The sequence below is a fragment of the Lemur catta genome, chromosome 1 (genome assembly GCF_020740605.2).
Source record: "Lemur catta isolate mLemCat1 chromosome 1, mLemCat1.pri, whole genome shotgun sequence".
In the NCBI taxonomy this organism is placed as follows: domain Eukaryota; kingdom Metazoa; phylum Chordata; class Mammalia; order Primates; family Lemuridae; genus Lemur; species Lemur catta.
This window is the reverse complement of record NC_059128.1, coordinates 107,471,138-107,487,290: the sequence shown is the minus strand read 5'-3', so window position 1 is coordinate 107,487,290 and position 16,153 is coordinate 107,471,138. Positions and strand designations below refer to the sequence as shown.

General features: G+C 61.2%; 1 protein-coding gene across 12 annotated transcripts in view; it reads left to right on the top strand.

Moving 5' to 3' along the window:
• TCF3 (transcription factor 3) overlaps positions 1–16,153 on the top strand; it is a 32,025-nt gene that overhangs the window by 12,141 nt on the left and 3,731 nt on the right. For 3 of the 12 annotated variants that reach the window (XM_045543014.1, XM_045542997.1, XM_045543040.1), the window contains exons 4-17: positions 2,586–2,659; positions 2,896–2,974; positions 5,371–5,438; positions 6,689–6,818; positions 7,717–7,769; positions 9,007–9,109; positions 9,186–9,361; positions 9,446–9,578; positions 9,955–10,013; positions 10,098–10,176; positions 11,062–11,135; positions 11,372–11,530; positions 11,615–11,738; positions 14,144–14,279. In XM_045543014.1, coding sequence (XP_045398970.1) covers positions 2,586–2,659; positions 2,896–2,974; positions 5,371–5,438; positions 6,689–6,818; positions 7,717–7,769; positions 9,007–9,109; positions 9,186–9,361; positions 9,446–9,578; positions 9,955–10,013; positions 10,098–10,176; positions 11,062–11,135; positions 11,372–11,530; positions 11,615–11,738; positions 14,144–14,279 — 1,447 coding nt within the window. Of the gene's footprint in view, positions 1–2,585; positions 2,660–2,895; positions 2,975–5,370; positions 5,439–6,688; positions 6,819–7,716; positions 7,770–9,006; positions 9,110–9,185; positions 9,362–9,445; positions 9,579–9,954; positions 10,014–10,097; positions 10,177–11,061; positions 11,136–11,371; positions 11,531–11,614; positions 11,739–14,143; positions 14,280–14,445; positions 14,682–16,153 lie in introns of those variants that run through there. The other 9 variants (XM_045542957.1, XM_045543030.1, XM_045543021.1 and 6 more) reach the window with 7 other exon arrangements.

Here is a 16,153-nt window from a genome sequence, read left to right as displayed (position 1 = left end):
CGATGACGTCCCCAGGTGGATCTGAAGCCAATCCCTGGTGGTGTGCTCGAGGGCTTGGGGCAGGGCCGGTACCCACTGGGGTTTTACCTGTCGGGCCCTGGGACCTACTCTGGGTCCTGAACTCTGGGGCTTGGGCTCTGGCAGTTTCTATGCCAGTCTTCCTGCGTAGCAGTCAGCCCACCCTCTCCATAAAGGGCCAGGTCGTGACTGTCTTGACTGTGCCGGCCAGTTGTTTACTGTCACCACCGCTTGGTTCTGCCGAGGCTGCTGTGGACAGTGTGGGAACAGATGGGGTGTGGCCATGTGCCAGTAAAACTTTATTTACAGAAACAAGCAGGGGGCCAGACTTGTCCATGGGCCACTGGGTCCTGCCCAGTACTGAGTGCCTGTGGAACCTGTTCCCTCACTCGAAAATGGGCCACAGTCACCGGTGACCAGGCCCAGGAAGCTGGGGATGGTGAGGGTTCGTTGAGCACTGCGTTCATTGTCATCCTAGCGGCAACCTGGGCAGGTGGGCGGCTCTGCCATCTGGTCCTCTGGAGTTGGAGCTGAAGCCCTGAGGGTTGGCCGTGCCCTCTCCCCACCACCCTCTGCACGTCCACTTCCGGGCCCCTCGGTGGCCAGGCGGTCCAGAGCAGGCAGCGTCCTTCCTGGGCACTGCTTGTGAGGACTTCACCTCTAACGTTTAAAAAAAAAAAAAAAAAAAGCAAATCACAAAAAAATTACACTCCAACAGCAACGTCTTATTTTATTAGTACGTTTTAATTAGAACACGAGCTAGGAATGTGTTATGAATATTCATGACTGGGTTATTAAAATGCATAATTAATCGGTGGGGGATTTTAATAACTGTATTAACATGGGGGGAGCTGTCCCTATTTTTGTCATTGCTGGAAGTGGGGAGGCCGAGGGCCGAGCAAGGGGGGTTTCCTGAAGGGGCAGAGCGGGGCTGTCGCCTCTGTTGGGGGCTTGTGGGGGCCAGTCTGGGAGCCAAGGGCTGTGGGGCCAGGTGTGCGTCCTTGCCGGGCACCCTGGCTGGTATGGGGCCTCCCCTTGCTCACTCCAGGGCCCTGGCACCTGCGGGTGTGTTGTAGGTGCCTACTGGGATGGGGTTGCCCAGTGCAGGGATGCCCTTGCCTAAGGTGGGGGCTGTGGCCAGTGGGGAGCAGACAGTAGGCAGGTGCCTGTTGAAGGAAACTGAGGCCCAGTGGGTACTGGCGCTGTGCCCAAGCTCATGCACCCATCCCGCTCCCCCAGGGTCCAAGTGAGCATCCAGCATCTTGGGGTGCAGGCACCCCAACCCGGCAACAAATGCTGAGTGGCTTCCTGGAGAGTATGAGAGCCCCTTGCCCAGCCCCCCACCCGCCAAGGCAGCATCCCAGCCCCCCACCCTACCCCATAATCCCGTTGGAAATTTTTGATTAGAAAACAAAATCTAAATGAGTGGTATGAATATTCATCGCACTGAGAGATTAATATGCATAATTATTCAGATTAGACAGCAATTAAACACCAATTCTCTGGGGGGAATGATTAACACAAAGGCACCAAAATAGAAGGATGCAATTTGGAATAAGTTTGTGGTGCGGATGAGCAGGGGCGGGGTGAGGGAGCCAGGCTGGGGTGCATGGTGTACCCGGAGTGTCCATCCTGGCTGTGGTGGCGGGTGGCGGCAGCCTGAGCTGGTGCCCGGCACAGGCATCAGAGCAGGGGCTCCCCGGCCTGTCACTCAGTCTCAAGACTTGGGCATGGATACGTCCGTCCGGCAAAGTACAGTCTGTAGCCCCATCTATGGAGGAGGGAACCTGAGGCACAGGGAGTGACTCATGGCCCCATGAAGGGGGACATAGTCCCCAGCTCCGGGAAGGGTCCAAGCAGGCGCTTCCCGGGTGCCTTGAGTGAGAGTGTTCTAGGAGATAGGGGCCCCACCCTGCCCCACCCCGCCCTCGGGACCAAGGTCCTAGGCCCCATGCTGGTTAACTCCTGCTCTGCCACAGGCCTTCCTGCCGCCAGGGCCAGCCTTGCTCCTGTGTGATAGGGATTCACTTCTGCCTGGCTGGGCCACCAGCCTTGTGCCTGGCGGATGGTCCCTGGCAGCTGCTGCTGCTCTTCCAACAATGGGATGGCTCTGCCTCCTGCGTTGGCAGCAGTAGGAAGAGGGAGACTCCAGCTTCCCCAGAGCTTGCAGGGTCAGAAGAGCCTGCACCTGAGGCGGAGATACCTCAGCCCCATGTGGTTGGGATTGGGCCAGAGGCGGGGACCTGAATCTGGGAGGAGGAGGCTTAGTGTGAGCATGAGGGCTCTGCCCAGGGTTGGCGTCATGGCTGGGGCTTTGGCAGACGGGCAGGAGTTTGCCAGCAGAGACAGCTGATGGAAGGGTTATTTGAACTTAGTCCCAAGGTGTCTGGGGCATTTGCTGCTAACTGTCACGTCGTGTGGGCTGCGTGGTGTGAGGCTAGGTGGGAAGGGGCTCCCAGAGCCCTCTGCATCTGGTGAGGTTTCCCCCAAGGCAGTGAGACCCAAAGCTGGCATCAGAGCCAGACAAGGGCGAGGGTGACACTAACTCTGTCCTTCCTGCCCTGCAGGTCTTGAGGACCGGCCCAGCCCCGGCTCCTGGGGCACCAGTGACCAGAACAATTCCTCCTTCGACCCCAGCCGGGTGAGGAGGCCCTGCGGGGTCCCAGTCCCTGGGTGTCCTTTTCCTGGGGTGGGGGCACCTAGGGAAACTGAGGCTGAGAGGAGGAGGAGGAAATCAGATGCCAGCGGGCTTCCCAGGGGGCTGGACTCAGAGATGTGGGTTCGAGTTCTGAGCCTGGCCCTTGAAAGTAGCCATCATAGAGGGGTGGGCCCAAGGCCCTGGAGCCCCCAGCACCCCTCATCCCCCGTCTCTTCTAGACCTACAGCGAAGGCGCCCACTTCAGCGAGTCCCACGGCAGCCTCTCTTCGTCCACATTCCTGGGACCCGGGCTTGGAGGTGAGTGCCCGGTGTGGTGCCGCCCCTGGTCCCTCTGCTACGCACACGTGCACATGCGGTGGGCTTCCAGGCACGGTCAGTGCACACAGGGCAGTGGTACTTCCTGAACATTGACCCAGAGGTCACTGGCGGCCGAAGCCTCTGCCGATCCCCAGGGTGCAGGTGGGCGCAGTCCTGGCCCCCCAGAATGGCACTCTGTGACTCAGTTTTCCTTCTTGCAATTTGGGGACAGGAAGGCGGTTCTGGACCTGCTGCCTGCCTAGGGTTGCTGTGGGGCTCTGGGTGCCCGTGGAGAGGTAGACTTAGGAGCCCTGGAGACTCCTTGAGGGGTCAGAGCCCACCTGCACCCTTCTGTGGCCCTCATCATTGTAACTGAGAAAATCAGGACTCAGACAGGCCTGGGATAGAGTCCTGCTCCACCGTTGACTCCCCTCTCGAGCCTCAGTTTCCCCCCAGAACCATCCCTGTAGGAGGCAGTGAGGACATGTGCAGCTTGCCAGGCCCTGCTGTTTGCACGGTGCCATCAGTGTCTGTCATCATCACTGCCCCAGCCCATCCTGCACAGCAAACCAGGGCTCCTAGAGAAGTGACCTGTCTGGAGCCTGTGGCTGGGCAGGGGCTTGCCTGAGCGGTCATCCCCAGAACCCTCCCTCCTGCCGGGTGACCCCTGCAACCCCCCCCCCCCCCGCACATTCATGACCCCTTCCAGTGAGAGTCTGGCACCTGGGGACTCGGGGGCTGGGGCAGTGGGAAGGGCTGGCATCTCTGGGGCTCATCCCTGGAGAGGGGCCTGGGGCAGCTCCCCCATGGCACCTTGTCTGCTAAACACAGAGATTGTGCCGTCCCTCGGCGACCCTGGGACATGGGTTCCCTGCACGTCTCCAGGGTCTGGGCAGTGGGTGGGTAGCCAGCAGTGTTTTCTGTTCGCGTTTGTGAGAAAACAGCATGTGGTGTGGTCGGTTTGTCTGCCTTGGGTGCTTCGATGTGTGACTGGGTTCAGGTGCACTGCTCAGGTGTGAACTATATGGCCCAAAGCATTACTGACCAGTGGAGAAACTGAGGCTGGAGGACTTTGGGGACCTTGGCCTTCATGCTGGACCTTGAGGGGGCAGTCCCTGGCTGAGGCCCCATGGATGGGTCATGTGTCACTTTGCCCGTGCTGGGATTTGGTGCACAATAGGTGGGTGGCCTGGGTAGGAAACAAATTGCTTGCAGTGGGGAGGGGAGGGGAGGGCTCGTCTGAGTTTTGTGCCCATTTCCCAGGTAGAGAAGGTGAGGCCCGGTGGCTCCTGCACCTGCCGGACACTAGGTTCCCCTCTGGCTGTTCCTTCCTCATGGCCTCTTCCTCTTGCTCCTGCTGGGCCCGAGGCTGACTTGGGTGGTTCCCACGGCTGGTTGTCCAGCAGCGCCAGAGCCCAGCTGTGTCCCACCTGGGCCCCCATGCCCGGGCTCAGCCGAGGACAGGGCAGGCAGGCAGGAGTTTGGAGCGGCCTCAGCCTCCCTACGGCTCAGGCACCTGCACATCCTTCCGCCTCTGTTTTCTCACCCATAGGATGGGGCCAGTGGCCGCTGCTGCGGGGTGTGGCCAGGGGGGCTTTGAGCATGGCCTGTTCCCCTCGAGGTCGCCATGATGACACGGGAGGGAAAAAAACACCAGAGTCCGGGAACATTTGCCCTGGGAGTCTAGCTGCAGTCTTAATTTTAAAACAAAGAAACCAGATTTTTTTTTTTTTTCGTGGTTTGAACATAACTCGAATTAGTCAGTTGAGCATCCTGACTCCTCCTGTCAAGTTCAGTGCCCAGTTTAAGCCAAAAGGGGATTTTAAATGGCTCTGGGTCTGAGCAGTCTGGGGAGTCTGCAGGTGTCCTCCCCGGGGGCTCTCTCAGGCCCCGACTGCCCCTTGTCACTGAGTAGTGGGAATCATCCGGGGGAGGTGCTTGTTTTCATGGGGGCCGCGTGCTCCTTCCTGAACTGGTGCTGGTGGAAGTCTGTGCCGTGCAGGTTGGGGAGCCACAGGGCCTGGTGCTGAGCCTGGCAGATGCCACATATGCAGGCCATGGGGACGGACAGATGCTTCGTGTGAGCCCCGGGTATCAGCTCATGACCTTGAACAGAGGAAACTGAGGCTCCGGAAGGGTACAGGCCACCCTAACTAACCTCAGTAGTCCCAGCTCCCGGACAGTGGACGTGTTGGTTGCAGAGTGTTTTGTGTTTTGAGTCAGCCCAAGATCATCTGGGGACCCCTTTACTGGTGGACGGGGAGACAGGCCCTGTTCTCTGTCTTATGCACTTACTGAGTGCCTGCTGTGTGCAGCCCTGTGCCAGGTGCTGGGTTGACCCCAACAGCCCCTCAGGGTGCTCCTTGGAGTCAGTGACCTTCCTTCCTCGCCTGCAGGCAAGGGCGGTGAGCGGAGCGCGTACGCCCCCTTCGGGAGAGACTCAGGTGTTGGCGGCTTGACTCAGGTGAGGGACACTGGCGGGCCTGGCGCAGCAGGCTGGGTGCGGGGTGGGCGCCACCTGTTTCTCAGGCAGGGGTGGGGTGGCAGGCACCAGTGGGCAGAGACTTGCTGGGGTGACCCAGCTGGGGGGTGTGGCTAGCTCAGCTCCCTTCCCTGCCCTCACCTGTTACTTTTTTTGTGTGTTTTAATTTTAAACAAATTTGGCACAATTTCTTCTTCTGATCTGCGGGAGCCTTCCCGGCCCGGCCAAGTTCTGTCCACTCCCTGGTAGCAGCTAAAATAGGTCAGGCCCTGGGCCAGGCCTGGCTGGCCGGGTGTGGATGGGGAGGGAGAGAGGCAAGTGGGACCCAGGGAGGCCACAGCCCCTGGCGCCACAGCTGCCCCACCCCCAGGTCTAACCCTGGGAGGCCAACATGCAGACCAAGTGGCAGAGAGGGAAACTGAGGCAACGTGGCAGCCCAGGTGAAATTCTCACCCTCGTTGGCCCCGGTTGAAAGGCCTGGGGGGTGGGGGCAGCAACTGGCCCCAGCGGCTCCTGCATGGGCTGCCATCCTGGGCAGCAGCAGGATTTACCTCTGCCTCTGCCTGTGACTCCGGATCTCAGGGCACTATCCCATCTGTGCTGGAGCCACAGTACCAGCTGCTGCAGCTATTGAGCGCCAGCTGGATACCAGGCCCTGTGCTGAGGGTAGAACTCCCGCCTGGGCCAGGGAACAGCCAGCGTGCCCGTTGCACAGATGGGAAGGTTGAGGTGTCCCGAGTTCAAGACATGCAGGTCTTCAGAGCAAAAGGCCACCCGTGCTGGGTCCACGGTGGGAACATGGCAGGGCACAGACCCACAGCTCAGACACTGGAGCCAGCTTGTAGGACCTGGCCCGGGGGGGCCCTGATCCCCAGGAGTAGAGGCCTTGTGAGACCAGCACGTACAGAATTAACCGTTTCCTTCAGCTGTAACGAAACAAAAAGGCACCTCCCAGGTCGAAGGACCAGATTCTATTGACACCAAGACACAGGATCGTGCACGTTTGGTATCAACAGTTTTTATTTCTCCAACTTTTCTTTATGAAAATAAGTGTGCAGCACAGTCTCAGGGGATGGCAGGTGTCGGGAAAGAAACATGGCGAGTGAGCAGAGGGGATGCTTCCCCTCCCACCGCACCCTGAGGGTCAGGGCTCCCCGTGGACAGTCCGAGGGGCTCTGGCCTTCCAGCTGGGATTGGCTTGGGCGCCTCCTGACCCCTGCCTCCCCGCCCAGGCTGGCTTCCTGCCAGGTGAGCTGGCTCTCGGCAGCCCCGGGCCGCTGTCCCCATCAGGCCTCAAGGGCAGCTCCCAGTTCTACTCCTACCCTGGCAACCCCCGGCGGAGAGCTGCGGACAGCAGCCTGGGTGAGTGGTGTCTGAGTGGGGGGGGCTATGGGAGGGAAGTGGGGTGTCCTTAGCCAAGGGGACAGGCGGGGCAGATCCCTACGCTTCACCCCACACATCCTGGCTGGACGCTGGGATGGTTGCTAAACCGAGAGGTGGCTCTGTCCCAGACGTGGTTGCACAGGCTTTGTGTGGGTCACTACTCCCTGGGTATCCGGGTTCAGGTTCATATGAGCATCTGATCACTACATGTGCGTCAGCTGATGGTCTTAGCTCACGCCTGCGTGTGTGTTTCCACGTAAAGAAACCTTTGAACGTCTGATGTTGACTCCCGCACGCCAAGCTGACGGCCAGCATGCTGTCGCCTGCAAGGCTTCCCTGCCACAAGTCCCCGCCGCCTCCTTGCCTGCCGGCAGGGGCACAAGGCAGCGTCAGCACCGTGCTGGGTCGTTTTTTAAACAGGGATGTCACTGGCAGCATGCACACAAGTGTGGAAAGTGGTGGCTCTGAGCTGTCCGAGAAAAGGACGCTGCTGAGAGTGTCCGCAAAGCAGGACGAGGGTGCGGCCTCGTTCGGCCTCACTGGGGACGTGGGCGTCTGCCACTCAGATCTTTCCCTGATCTGCATGTGTCCGCTACTCAGGAGGGTGGGGACAGCCCGGGGACTTGGCGCAAATACTGTGAACAGCTCGTTTCCCAAACTCCTCCGTGAGGTGGGGGAAATGACTTTTTTGCATCTTTGGGCCTGTGTAGACCTGAGGTTTTTAACAGTTTTATCAAATGGAAAGCTCGAGGGTCTCTTCTCAGGAGTGGGGGGGGTGTGGGACAGTGAGAGGTGTGTCCCCAGGGTGGGGGGAGACAGCACCGTGCCGGCTGGTACGGGGGCACCAGACGGCGTCACTCACTCCTCTTGCTCCCAGCAGACACGCAGCCCAAGAAGGTCCGAAAGGTCCCACCGGGTCTTCCATCCTCGGTGAGTTGTGGGACAGGAGCGGGGGATGGGGGGGACCCCACAGCCAAGTGCCTCTCGAGACCCTGAGGCTTAGGTACCTCCCCCCCACACCAGATGCCACCACTCACCAGGGCGTTGCTGGCCCCTCCGGGGTTCTGAGCCAGAATCTGCCCCAAGCCCCCAGTTCTGCGGGGCAGGCAGGGAAGTCCTTCCTCAGTCCGGCCTGCATCTTTCTTGCTCTTAAAGGAAGCCAGGCCCTGCGGCTGAGGCCTCACTCATTGGGGCCAGGATGGAGCTCCCAGGGACTGGAGCAGTCCAGAGGGGCCCCCTCCCCGCTGCCTGGCAGTTGGCAGGGTGCCAGGCCCGGCAGATGGTGGCTGCCTGTCGGCAGCTCACAGTGCCGCACTCCCGCGATGCAATCATGCTGGAAGCAAAGGCAATTTGCTGGTTCCCAGCTTGGCTGCCGCGCCCAGGCTGGGCTCGCACTCCGGCCGGCCAAGCTCATGGCAGGCCTGGGTTTGGATCCCGGGCTGGAGGCGCGGTCAGGCTCGAGCAGTTTTAAGGCTCCACATGTGACAGTACCACTGCCCTCCCTGCTTCCCCAGGGCCCTCTTCTCCTGATACCCCAGGTTCCCACAGCATCAGAGCTGAGAGTCCCCTGGCCCACCCTGCCCTGCTCTCTGCCCTAGGCTGGGGGTAGACATTACCAATTGATCCCAGTGCTTTCCTGCTGAGCCCAGCCACCCAGTTTCAGGCAGCGCCAGCCCATCAGAGTTGCCTCTGGGGCCAGCCGCAGATGCATGTCATTCCAGGGCACTGACTCTGAGGCCCCAGGGTCTCTTGTGATCTGGGCTGGGGTCAAGCGAAGTTCTATCACTGGGGTATCTCATACAGGGCACAAGGGAGAAGGAAGGGCTGGGGGCATCAAAGCTAGGGCTTTGATGGGTCAATGGGAGTTTGCCAGATTAAGGAGGGAAGAGATACTCTGGACAGAGGCCAGTCTCAAAGGGTTTAGGCAAAAAGGCCAGAATATTAGCAGGTGGGAGGGTGGCAAGGGAGTAAGAGAGACAGGGCACCTGCAGAACCACCTCGAGCACTGGGCCTGGGTTTACCCAGAGTGCGGGTGGTTTAGAGGGAAGGGTATGGAGCAGGACAGGGAAGTTGGGTGGTGGGTGGACTAAGCCAGGGGGCGCCGAGGCTGGGGCTGGTGGATCCCCCGCCAGGCCCCTCCCCCCTGACCACGCCCGCCTGCCTGCAGGTGTACCCACCCAGCTCAGGTGACGACTATGGCAGGGACACCACCGCCTACCCATCTGCCAAGACCCCCGGCAGCGCCTACCCCAGCCCCTTCTACATGGCAGGTGCATGGGGGCTCTCCCTACAGCCGGGCAGGGCCTGGGGTCCCCCAGCCCCGCCTCACCATCCCCCTCTCTGCAGATGGCAGCCTGCACCCCTCCACTGAGCTCTGGAGCCCCGCAGGCCAGGCGGGCTTTGGGCCCATGCTGGGCGGGGGCTCGTCCCCCTTGCCCCTCCCCGCAAGCGGCAGCAGCTCTGTGGGCAGCAGCAGCAGCAGTGGTGGCGCATTCGGTGGCCTGCACCAGCACGAGCGCATGGTAGGACCACGGGGGCGGGGCGGGGCGGGGCGGGTGGCTCAGGGGCAGCACCCTCTGACCAACACTGCTCTCCCTGCCCCCCAGGGCTACCAGCTGCATGGGGCGGAGGTGAACGGGGGGCTCCCGGCCGTGTCCACCTTCTCCTCAGCCCCCGGAGTCGCGTACGGCAGTGTCTCCAGCCACACGCCGCCCGTCAGCGGGGCCGACAGCCTGATGGGTATGGCCCCTGCCCTGAGGGAGCCGTTGTCACTGTCAGTAATATCACCCACCTTCCCATGGGCCCATCCTGCCCAGTGGGCATGGGGGGGGGGTTTGGAAACAGTTCTCTAAGGAGTGGGTTTCCCACATTATATGGGGAAACCGAGGCTCAGAGAAGGGCCTTGCACACCCAGGGTCCTGTGGTCTGCCCGTCCCCAGAGCCTCGGACCCTGTGGAGCGGGGTCAAGGTGTTCAGGGGCAGGGAGCCCCTGGGGTGGGACGTCCGCAGGGTGGCCAGGCGCAGGAAGGAGCTCCCCATCAACCAGGGCATCCAAGCCAGGCCACATCAGAGGGTGGCAGCCCTGAGTTTGGGCCTCACCTCTCTCCTCCCACAGTCTCTCGAGGGACCACAGCCGGCAGCTCCGGGGACGCCCTTGGGAAGGCACTGGCCTCGGTGAGGCTCAGGGCAGGAGGTGGGGGGCTGGGCCAAGGACCGAGAGGCCGGCCCCTGACTGCCTGTGTCTCTTGTCCCTCGCAGATCTACTCCCCAGATCACTCAAGCAATAACTTCTCCTCCAGCCCCTCCTCCCCTGTGGGCTCCCCACAGGGTCTGGCAGGTCTGTGAAGGAGGCTGGGGGGCGTGGAGGGGTGCTGGGACTGGCAGGCAGGTGGGGGAGGGAGTGGGGAGCCCCGGAGGGCCTGTGGCATCTCACGTCACAGATTCAGGCAGCCAGAGCCAGGCAGCCGGACAGGACCCTCCACAGGCATGTCCCCCAATGAACAATTCAGGAAGGCTCCCTGGAGGAGGTGGCCTCCACATTACTCCTCCAAAGCCACAGCACGTAGCCAGGCAATGTGAGGGGCTGGGTGGTGGCATCTGGGTTGGGTAACAGCGTGGGCAGAGGCTGGGAGGCAGGGCCCGCAATTTGTGGCTTGTGGACACGAGGGGATGCTCACTTTCCTAGCAGATCCAGGGCTGACCCGAGCCAGTGGGGCGAGGCCAGAGCAGCAGGGCCGGGGCCTCCTGGCCTCTAGCCTCTGTGCGCATTGTCATTTGTTCCCTGACAGATATTTATCAGGTCCTAGCTGTGTGTCCCATGCTTGGCTCTGGTGAAGGGGGGCAGACCCTGTCCCTACAAGGACGGGCAGGGGGAGCTGAGTCCACACCTCTGCCTGGGACGCCTGGGGATTCTCACTGGACTGTGGCCTGTTTGGTCCCCGGGGCAGGTGGGAGGAGCCACCTTCTGGAGCACCTACTGTGTGCCCCTGAGCCATCTTCCCCTTGTGTGGGGTTGGGGGGTGTTGCAGGTGGGAAACTGAGGCTCAGAGGTGGGGGACCCGCCTCTCAGGGCTGAGCACAGCGTTGCCTGTGACAGGCGCCCCCGTGTGGCCATACCAGGCAGCACAGCTGTTCATAATTCCCTTCCCAGGGACCCAGCAGGTCAGGCTGTGCCCGTCTCTGCCTCTTGAGCCCCCACTCACGCGCCTCCTATGTCTTCCAGGGACGTCGCAGTGGCCCCGCGCAGGAGCCCCCGGTGCCTTATCCCCCAGCTACGACGGGGGTCTCCACGGCCTGGTGAGCACCCCTGCCCTCCCACGGCCCAGGGGTCTCGCAACCCGCAGAGTGTGCACTAGGACAGATGCTCCCTGGGAAGAAACCTTTCAGTTAATTTCTTGGGAGCCCCCAAAGCCAGGCTGACAGAGGTTTCCCAGAGAAGGGGAGGTGGGACCTCTTGCTGCCTATGTGCAGAGGGGATGCGTGTGGGGCCGTGTGGGGGTCCTGGCAGCCCCTCACCACCCCACCTCCCGCAGCAGAACAAAATGGAGGACCACCTGGACGAAGCGATCCATGTGCTCCGCAGCCACGCCGTGGGCACGGCCGGCGACATGCATGGACTGCTGCCTGGCCATGGGGCGTTGGCCTCGGGCTTTGCCGGCTCCATGCCGCTCGGTGGGCGGCACGTCGGCCTGGTGAGCACCGGGTGAGGCCGGTCAGGGCACGGGCAGGTGGGGGCCTAGCCCAGCCCTGATATGCCTACCTCCCCACACCTGCAGGTCGGAGGCAGCCACTCAGAGGACAGCCTCGCGGGCAGCACCAGCCTCCTGCACAACCACGCGGCACTGCCCAGCCAGCCGGGTGCCCTCCCCGACCTCTCTCGGCCGCCCGACTCCTATAGCGGTAAGTCCTCAGCACAGGACTGTCCGACTCCCTGGTTCCAGCTGGGGAAACTGAAGCATGGTGGGAGTCCAACTGGGATTGCCAGTGACATGTCACCCCGTCCTTTAACCTCACAGGGGCCCCATGAGGGCAAGGCCTGGGACAGGGAGACGGGTCCCAGCGGGCCAGGGTGCAGAGTAGGGGGCATCCCACCTGCTTTGCAGGTGAAGAATCTGGGGGTGGGACCCGGGGGCAGGTGCAGTCACCATGGGGGCTCCTGGGACATGGTGCCCAGTCGGCTTTTCTGGGAGGGACCAGAGGGGTCTGGCCTTGGCCTTTGAGCGGGTGATGCTGGCGGCTTCTGGGCTGCTGCCCCTTGGTTCTTAAGTTGACAGCGGCTTGAGATTATCCAATGGGCACACTTGGAGCATCTGCCATGTGCCTGGCAGCATCCTGGTGCTGGGGAACAAGAGTGAAGCGGAGCACAGCCCTCCCTTGGAGACAGCTCGGCACACAGAAGAATAGGATGCCGGGCGGGGGCGTCAGGAGATTTTGCTCAGTTTAAAGCTGGTCCAAAGGCAAGAAGGTGGCCTGTGAGCAGAGCCTGGGAGGAGGCGGGAAGAGGCAGGAACTTGAGGGAAGGGCATCCAGGCAGGGGCACAGCCTGTGTAAAGGCCCTGGGGCAGGATGTGCCTGGTGTGTTGGAAGAATAGCGAAGAGGCACGTGTGGCCGGAGCAGAGTAAGGAGGGGGAGACAGGAGAAGAGGGTGAGGAGGGGGGACAGGGCAACTCATGCAGGGCCTGGTGGGCTGTGGAGAGGACCTGGGCTTTGTCTCTGGGGGAGTTGGGAGCCATGGAGGGCTGTGGGCAGAGGAAGGATGGACCCTGACTCGGGTGCTCACAGGCACCCTCTGGTGGCTGCTGTGGGGAGGATGGGCTATGTGGGATGAGGGTGGGATCTTGGGTCCAGGGTGGAGGGGGACTGGCTGGCCCAGGACAGATAAGGCCCTGCCCCGCGGGGGCCATGATGGGGTGAGAAGTAGGTAGGTTCTGGGTATTGTGAAGGTGGAGCCCACAGGGTCTGCATGTGGACAGGACGTGGGCAGGGAGAGGAGGTGAGGATGGTGCTGGGATGTGCAGTAAGGAAGGGGATGGGTGGGGTAGTCCTGGGGCTTGCTAATCACCCGGCACACCCCATGACAAGTCGAAGAGAAAGTTGGGTCATCACAGGCCCCATCCTTGCCCCATACCCCTTCATCCCCAAAACCCAGCCTGATTTTTCAAATCAACCCTTCCCTGAGGTTTCGTTCGTTCGTATGTGTGTGTGTGTGTGTGTGTGTGTTTCCCAAAGCCACAGCTCTAACTTTCTAGATTTTATTAGCTGCAGGGCAGTGTCTCATCCTGGGCAGTTCTGTCCCAAGGACATTGATCATGTCTGGGGACATCCATGGTTGTCACACTGGGGGTGTTCCTGGCATGGGGTGGGTGGAGGCAGGGATGCTGCTCAGCACCTGCAGTGCCCAGGATGCCCCACCCCAGAGAATGATCCGGCCCCAGTGTCCACAGTGCTGGGGGAGAGACCCTGACATTAGCATTTTGTTGTGTTTTTGCTAGAGACGGGTCTCACTACGTTGCCCAGGCTGGTCTCGAACACCTGGGCTCAGTCTTCCCACCTCGGCCTCCCAAAGTGCTGGGATTACAGTCATGAGCCACTGCGCCCAGCCTTTCTTGGTGTTATCTTTTGGTTATCAGAAATTCTCAAGTTTTATACGGTCAAGTTTATTGATGTGTTTCTTCTTTAGAAAGCACGCAGACTGAAATGAGAATGATATGGAGATTGGCAGAGCACCTGGGCAAGGGTGGCATGGAAATTTGTGAAGCCTTCCATATTTTTAAATAAATGACTTAACTAATTTTCTGCCCCCCAAAAGGAAACAGCTCATTTAATACTTTAAGAAAAAGTTTTGGCTGGGTGCAGTGGCTCACACCTGTAATCCCAGCACTTTGGGAGGCTGAGGCAGGAGGATCACTTGAGGCCAGGAGTTCACGGCTGCAGTGAGCTGTGATGACGTCACTGCACTCTAGCCTGCGTGACAGTGGGACCCTGTCTCACAAAAACAAAAATAGAAAAAGAAAAGGCTGCCTGCCCAGAATTGCGACAGAATTTCTGTATCTTTATTTTAAAGGTTGTAACATTTTTCCTTTCACCTTTCAGTCCTTAATCTATCTTGAATTGATGACATGTATGGTGTGAGGTAGGGGTTGCGTTCTGGCTGTGTTTGGGTTTTTTTTGGTTTGGTTTTGTTTTTGGCAAATGAAGACCTGATTCCCCCAGGAGAGCTCTTGCCCCTCATCAGAAGGTCAAGGAAGGATTTGTCAGGTGGCCTTGGATGCCAGCCACAGCCTCTGACCCAGGCCCATTGCAGGGCTCGGGCGTGCAGGCGCAGCAGCTAGTGCCGGCGAGATCAAGCGGGAGGAGAAGGAGGATGAGGAGAACACGTCGGTGGCTGACAACTCGGAGGAGGACAAGAAGGAGCTGAAGGCCCCCCGGACGAGGACCAGGTGCCAGCTCTTCCTTGGCCCCGCCCGCCCCCCACCCCGGCAGGACGCACACTCGCACACGCACACATGCCCACACCCATGCCCGCACCGGGAGGCAGTGGCGGGCCCCGCAACCGTCCCCCACCTCACTGTCTCCCTTTGGCCCCTCCTGGCCCCTCCCCCATAGCCCAGACGAGGACGAGGACGACCTTCTCCCCCCAGAGCAGAAGGCCGAGCGGGAGAAGGAGCGCCGGGTGGCCAATAATGCCCGGGAGCGGCTGCGGGTGCGCGACATCAATGAGGCGTTTAAGGAGCTGGGGCGCATGTGCCAGCTGCACCTCAACAGTGAGAAGCCCCAGACCAAACTGCTCATCCTGCACCAGGCCGTGTCGGTCATCCTGAACTTGGAGCAGCAAGTGCGAGGTCAGTGGGGGCGCGGGCCACCAGCCGTCCCCGCAGTGTGCCACCCTCCTGCCGCTCCTGCCCTGCTGTCCGCCCCCCTGCCCGCCCTCACCCTGCAGTGATGTCCCCTTGTCTGGCCACCTCCTCGTCCCCCTCTGGGGCAGAGGACCAGCCTCTCTCTGTGCCCCAGCCCTGCAGACCTGGGCCCTTTGGCTCAGAACTGTGTCCCCAGCCCCCAGCGGCCCCCATGCACCCAGGCACTTCCTTCCCAGGAAGCCCAGAGCCTGGGGTGGGGAGCCGGTGCTCCTGGAGCCCAGAGGCAGGAGCTGGCACCGACTGTTCACCTTGAGCAGGTGCCACATGGGGCTGCATGAGCCCATCTCACTGTCTGACTCAGTTTCCCCGTCTGCAGGTGGGTGTTAACCACACCCATTTCCCAGGGCTAGGTGAGGATGAAGGATGCAGATATGCAGACAGACGTCCCCACCAGCCCCCAAATGTGACTTTGCTCCCTCCCCTCCCGCTGGCAACTGCTTCCTTAACTCCTCCCCCTCCTGCGCCGTTAACCCTTTCTCTCCTGCAGCTCTGTCGCTTGGACCGGAGCCAAGCCCCGGCCCGCCCTGTCCCGTCCACTGTCCTTCAGCTCTGAGGTTTCTGCATCTGCACAGTGGTGTGTGTGTCCTGCCTGTGTCCCCGCCTCTCTCCTCTCTGCCTCTTGCGCTGTCCCCCACCCCGTCTGCGTCTGTCCCCGCTGCTTCCCCGGCGGCCCTCCCTCACCTCGCACTTGCTGCCCGACGCCTGGAATGGCCAGGGCTGCGCCCTCGGGGGACCTTCCTCCCCCAAATCCCCCAGTGGGACTTGAGGGAAGAAAAGAGACCCAGGGAACACGCCAGCCCCCAGTCCCCACTGTTAGTTTGGTCTGCGCGCTTGTCCTGGGCTCCAGAGGCTGCCACCACCGCCACCCGAGGGTCAGGGCAGGCAGGCAGGCAGGCAGGTGAGGTGAGGGCAACTCCATCCACCCGGAGGAGCAGGACAGGCCATTGGCCAAGGCCTTACCTGTGTCTTATCTTGGCACCACCCAGAGTGGAGGGTGACGATGGCGATTAGCATTTATGCTGAGGAGGAAACTTGTCCACGGCTGGAGTCGCTTGTCCAGAGCCCACAGCTAGAAGGGCCGGAGCTGGGATTTGCAGAGCATGGAAAAGGGTCTCAGCATTGCGCATGGCACGGGCTGTGTGCCCGGTGCACTGCAGCTGCCCCAGGGACTGTTTGTCGTGGCAATGACGGCTGCTTTCCTGGAGGCCTTAGAGCCGCTTCTAGCCAGGCAGGTCCTGGGGTGGTGGGTGGCACGTGGAGGCCAGGGGCCCGCCTGGTCAGCCAGAGGTCACTGTGAGGAACAGACGCTTTCCTGAGGCCGCTTGGAGCGTGGGGGTCTCACAGGGTGTGACAGGTTTGCTCCTATGGGTGCCGACCCAGAGTCCCTGACTCCCCAG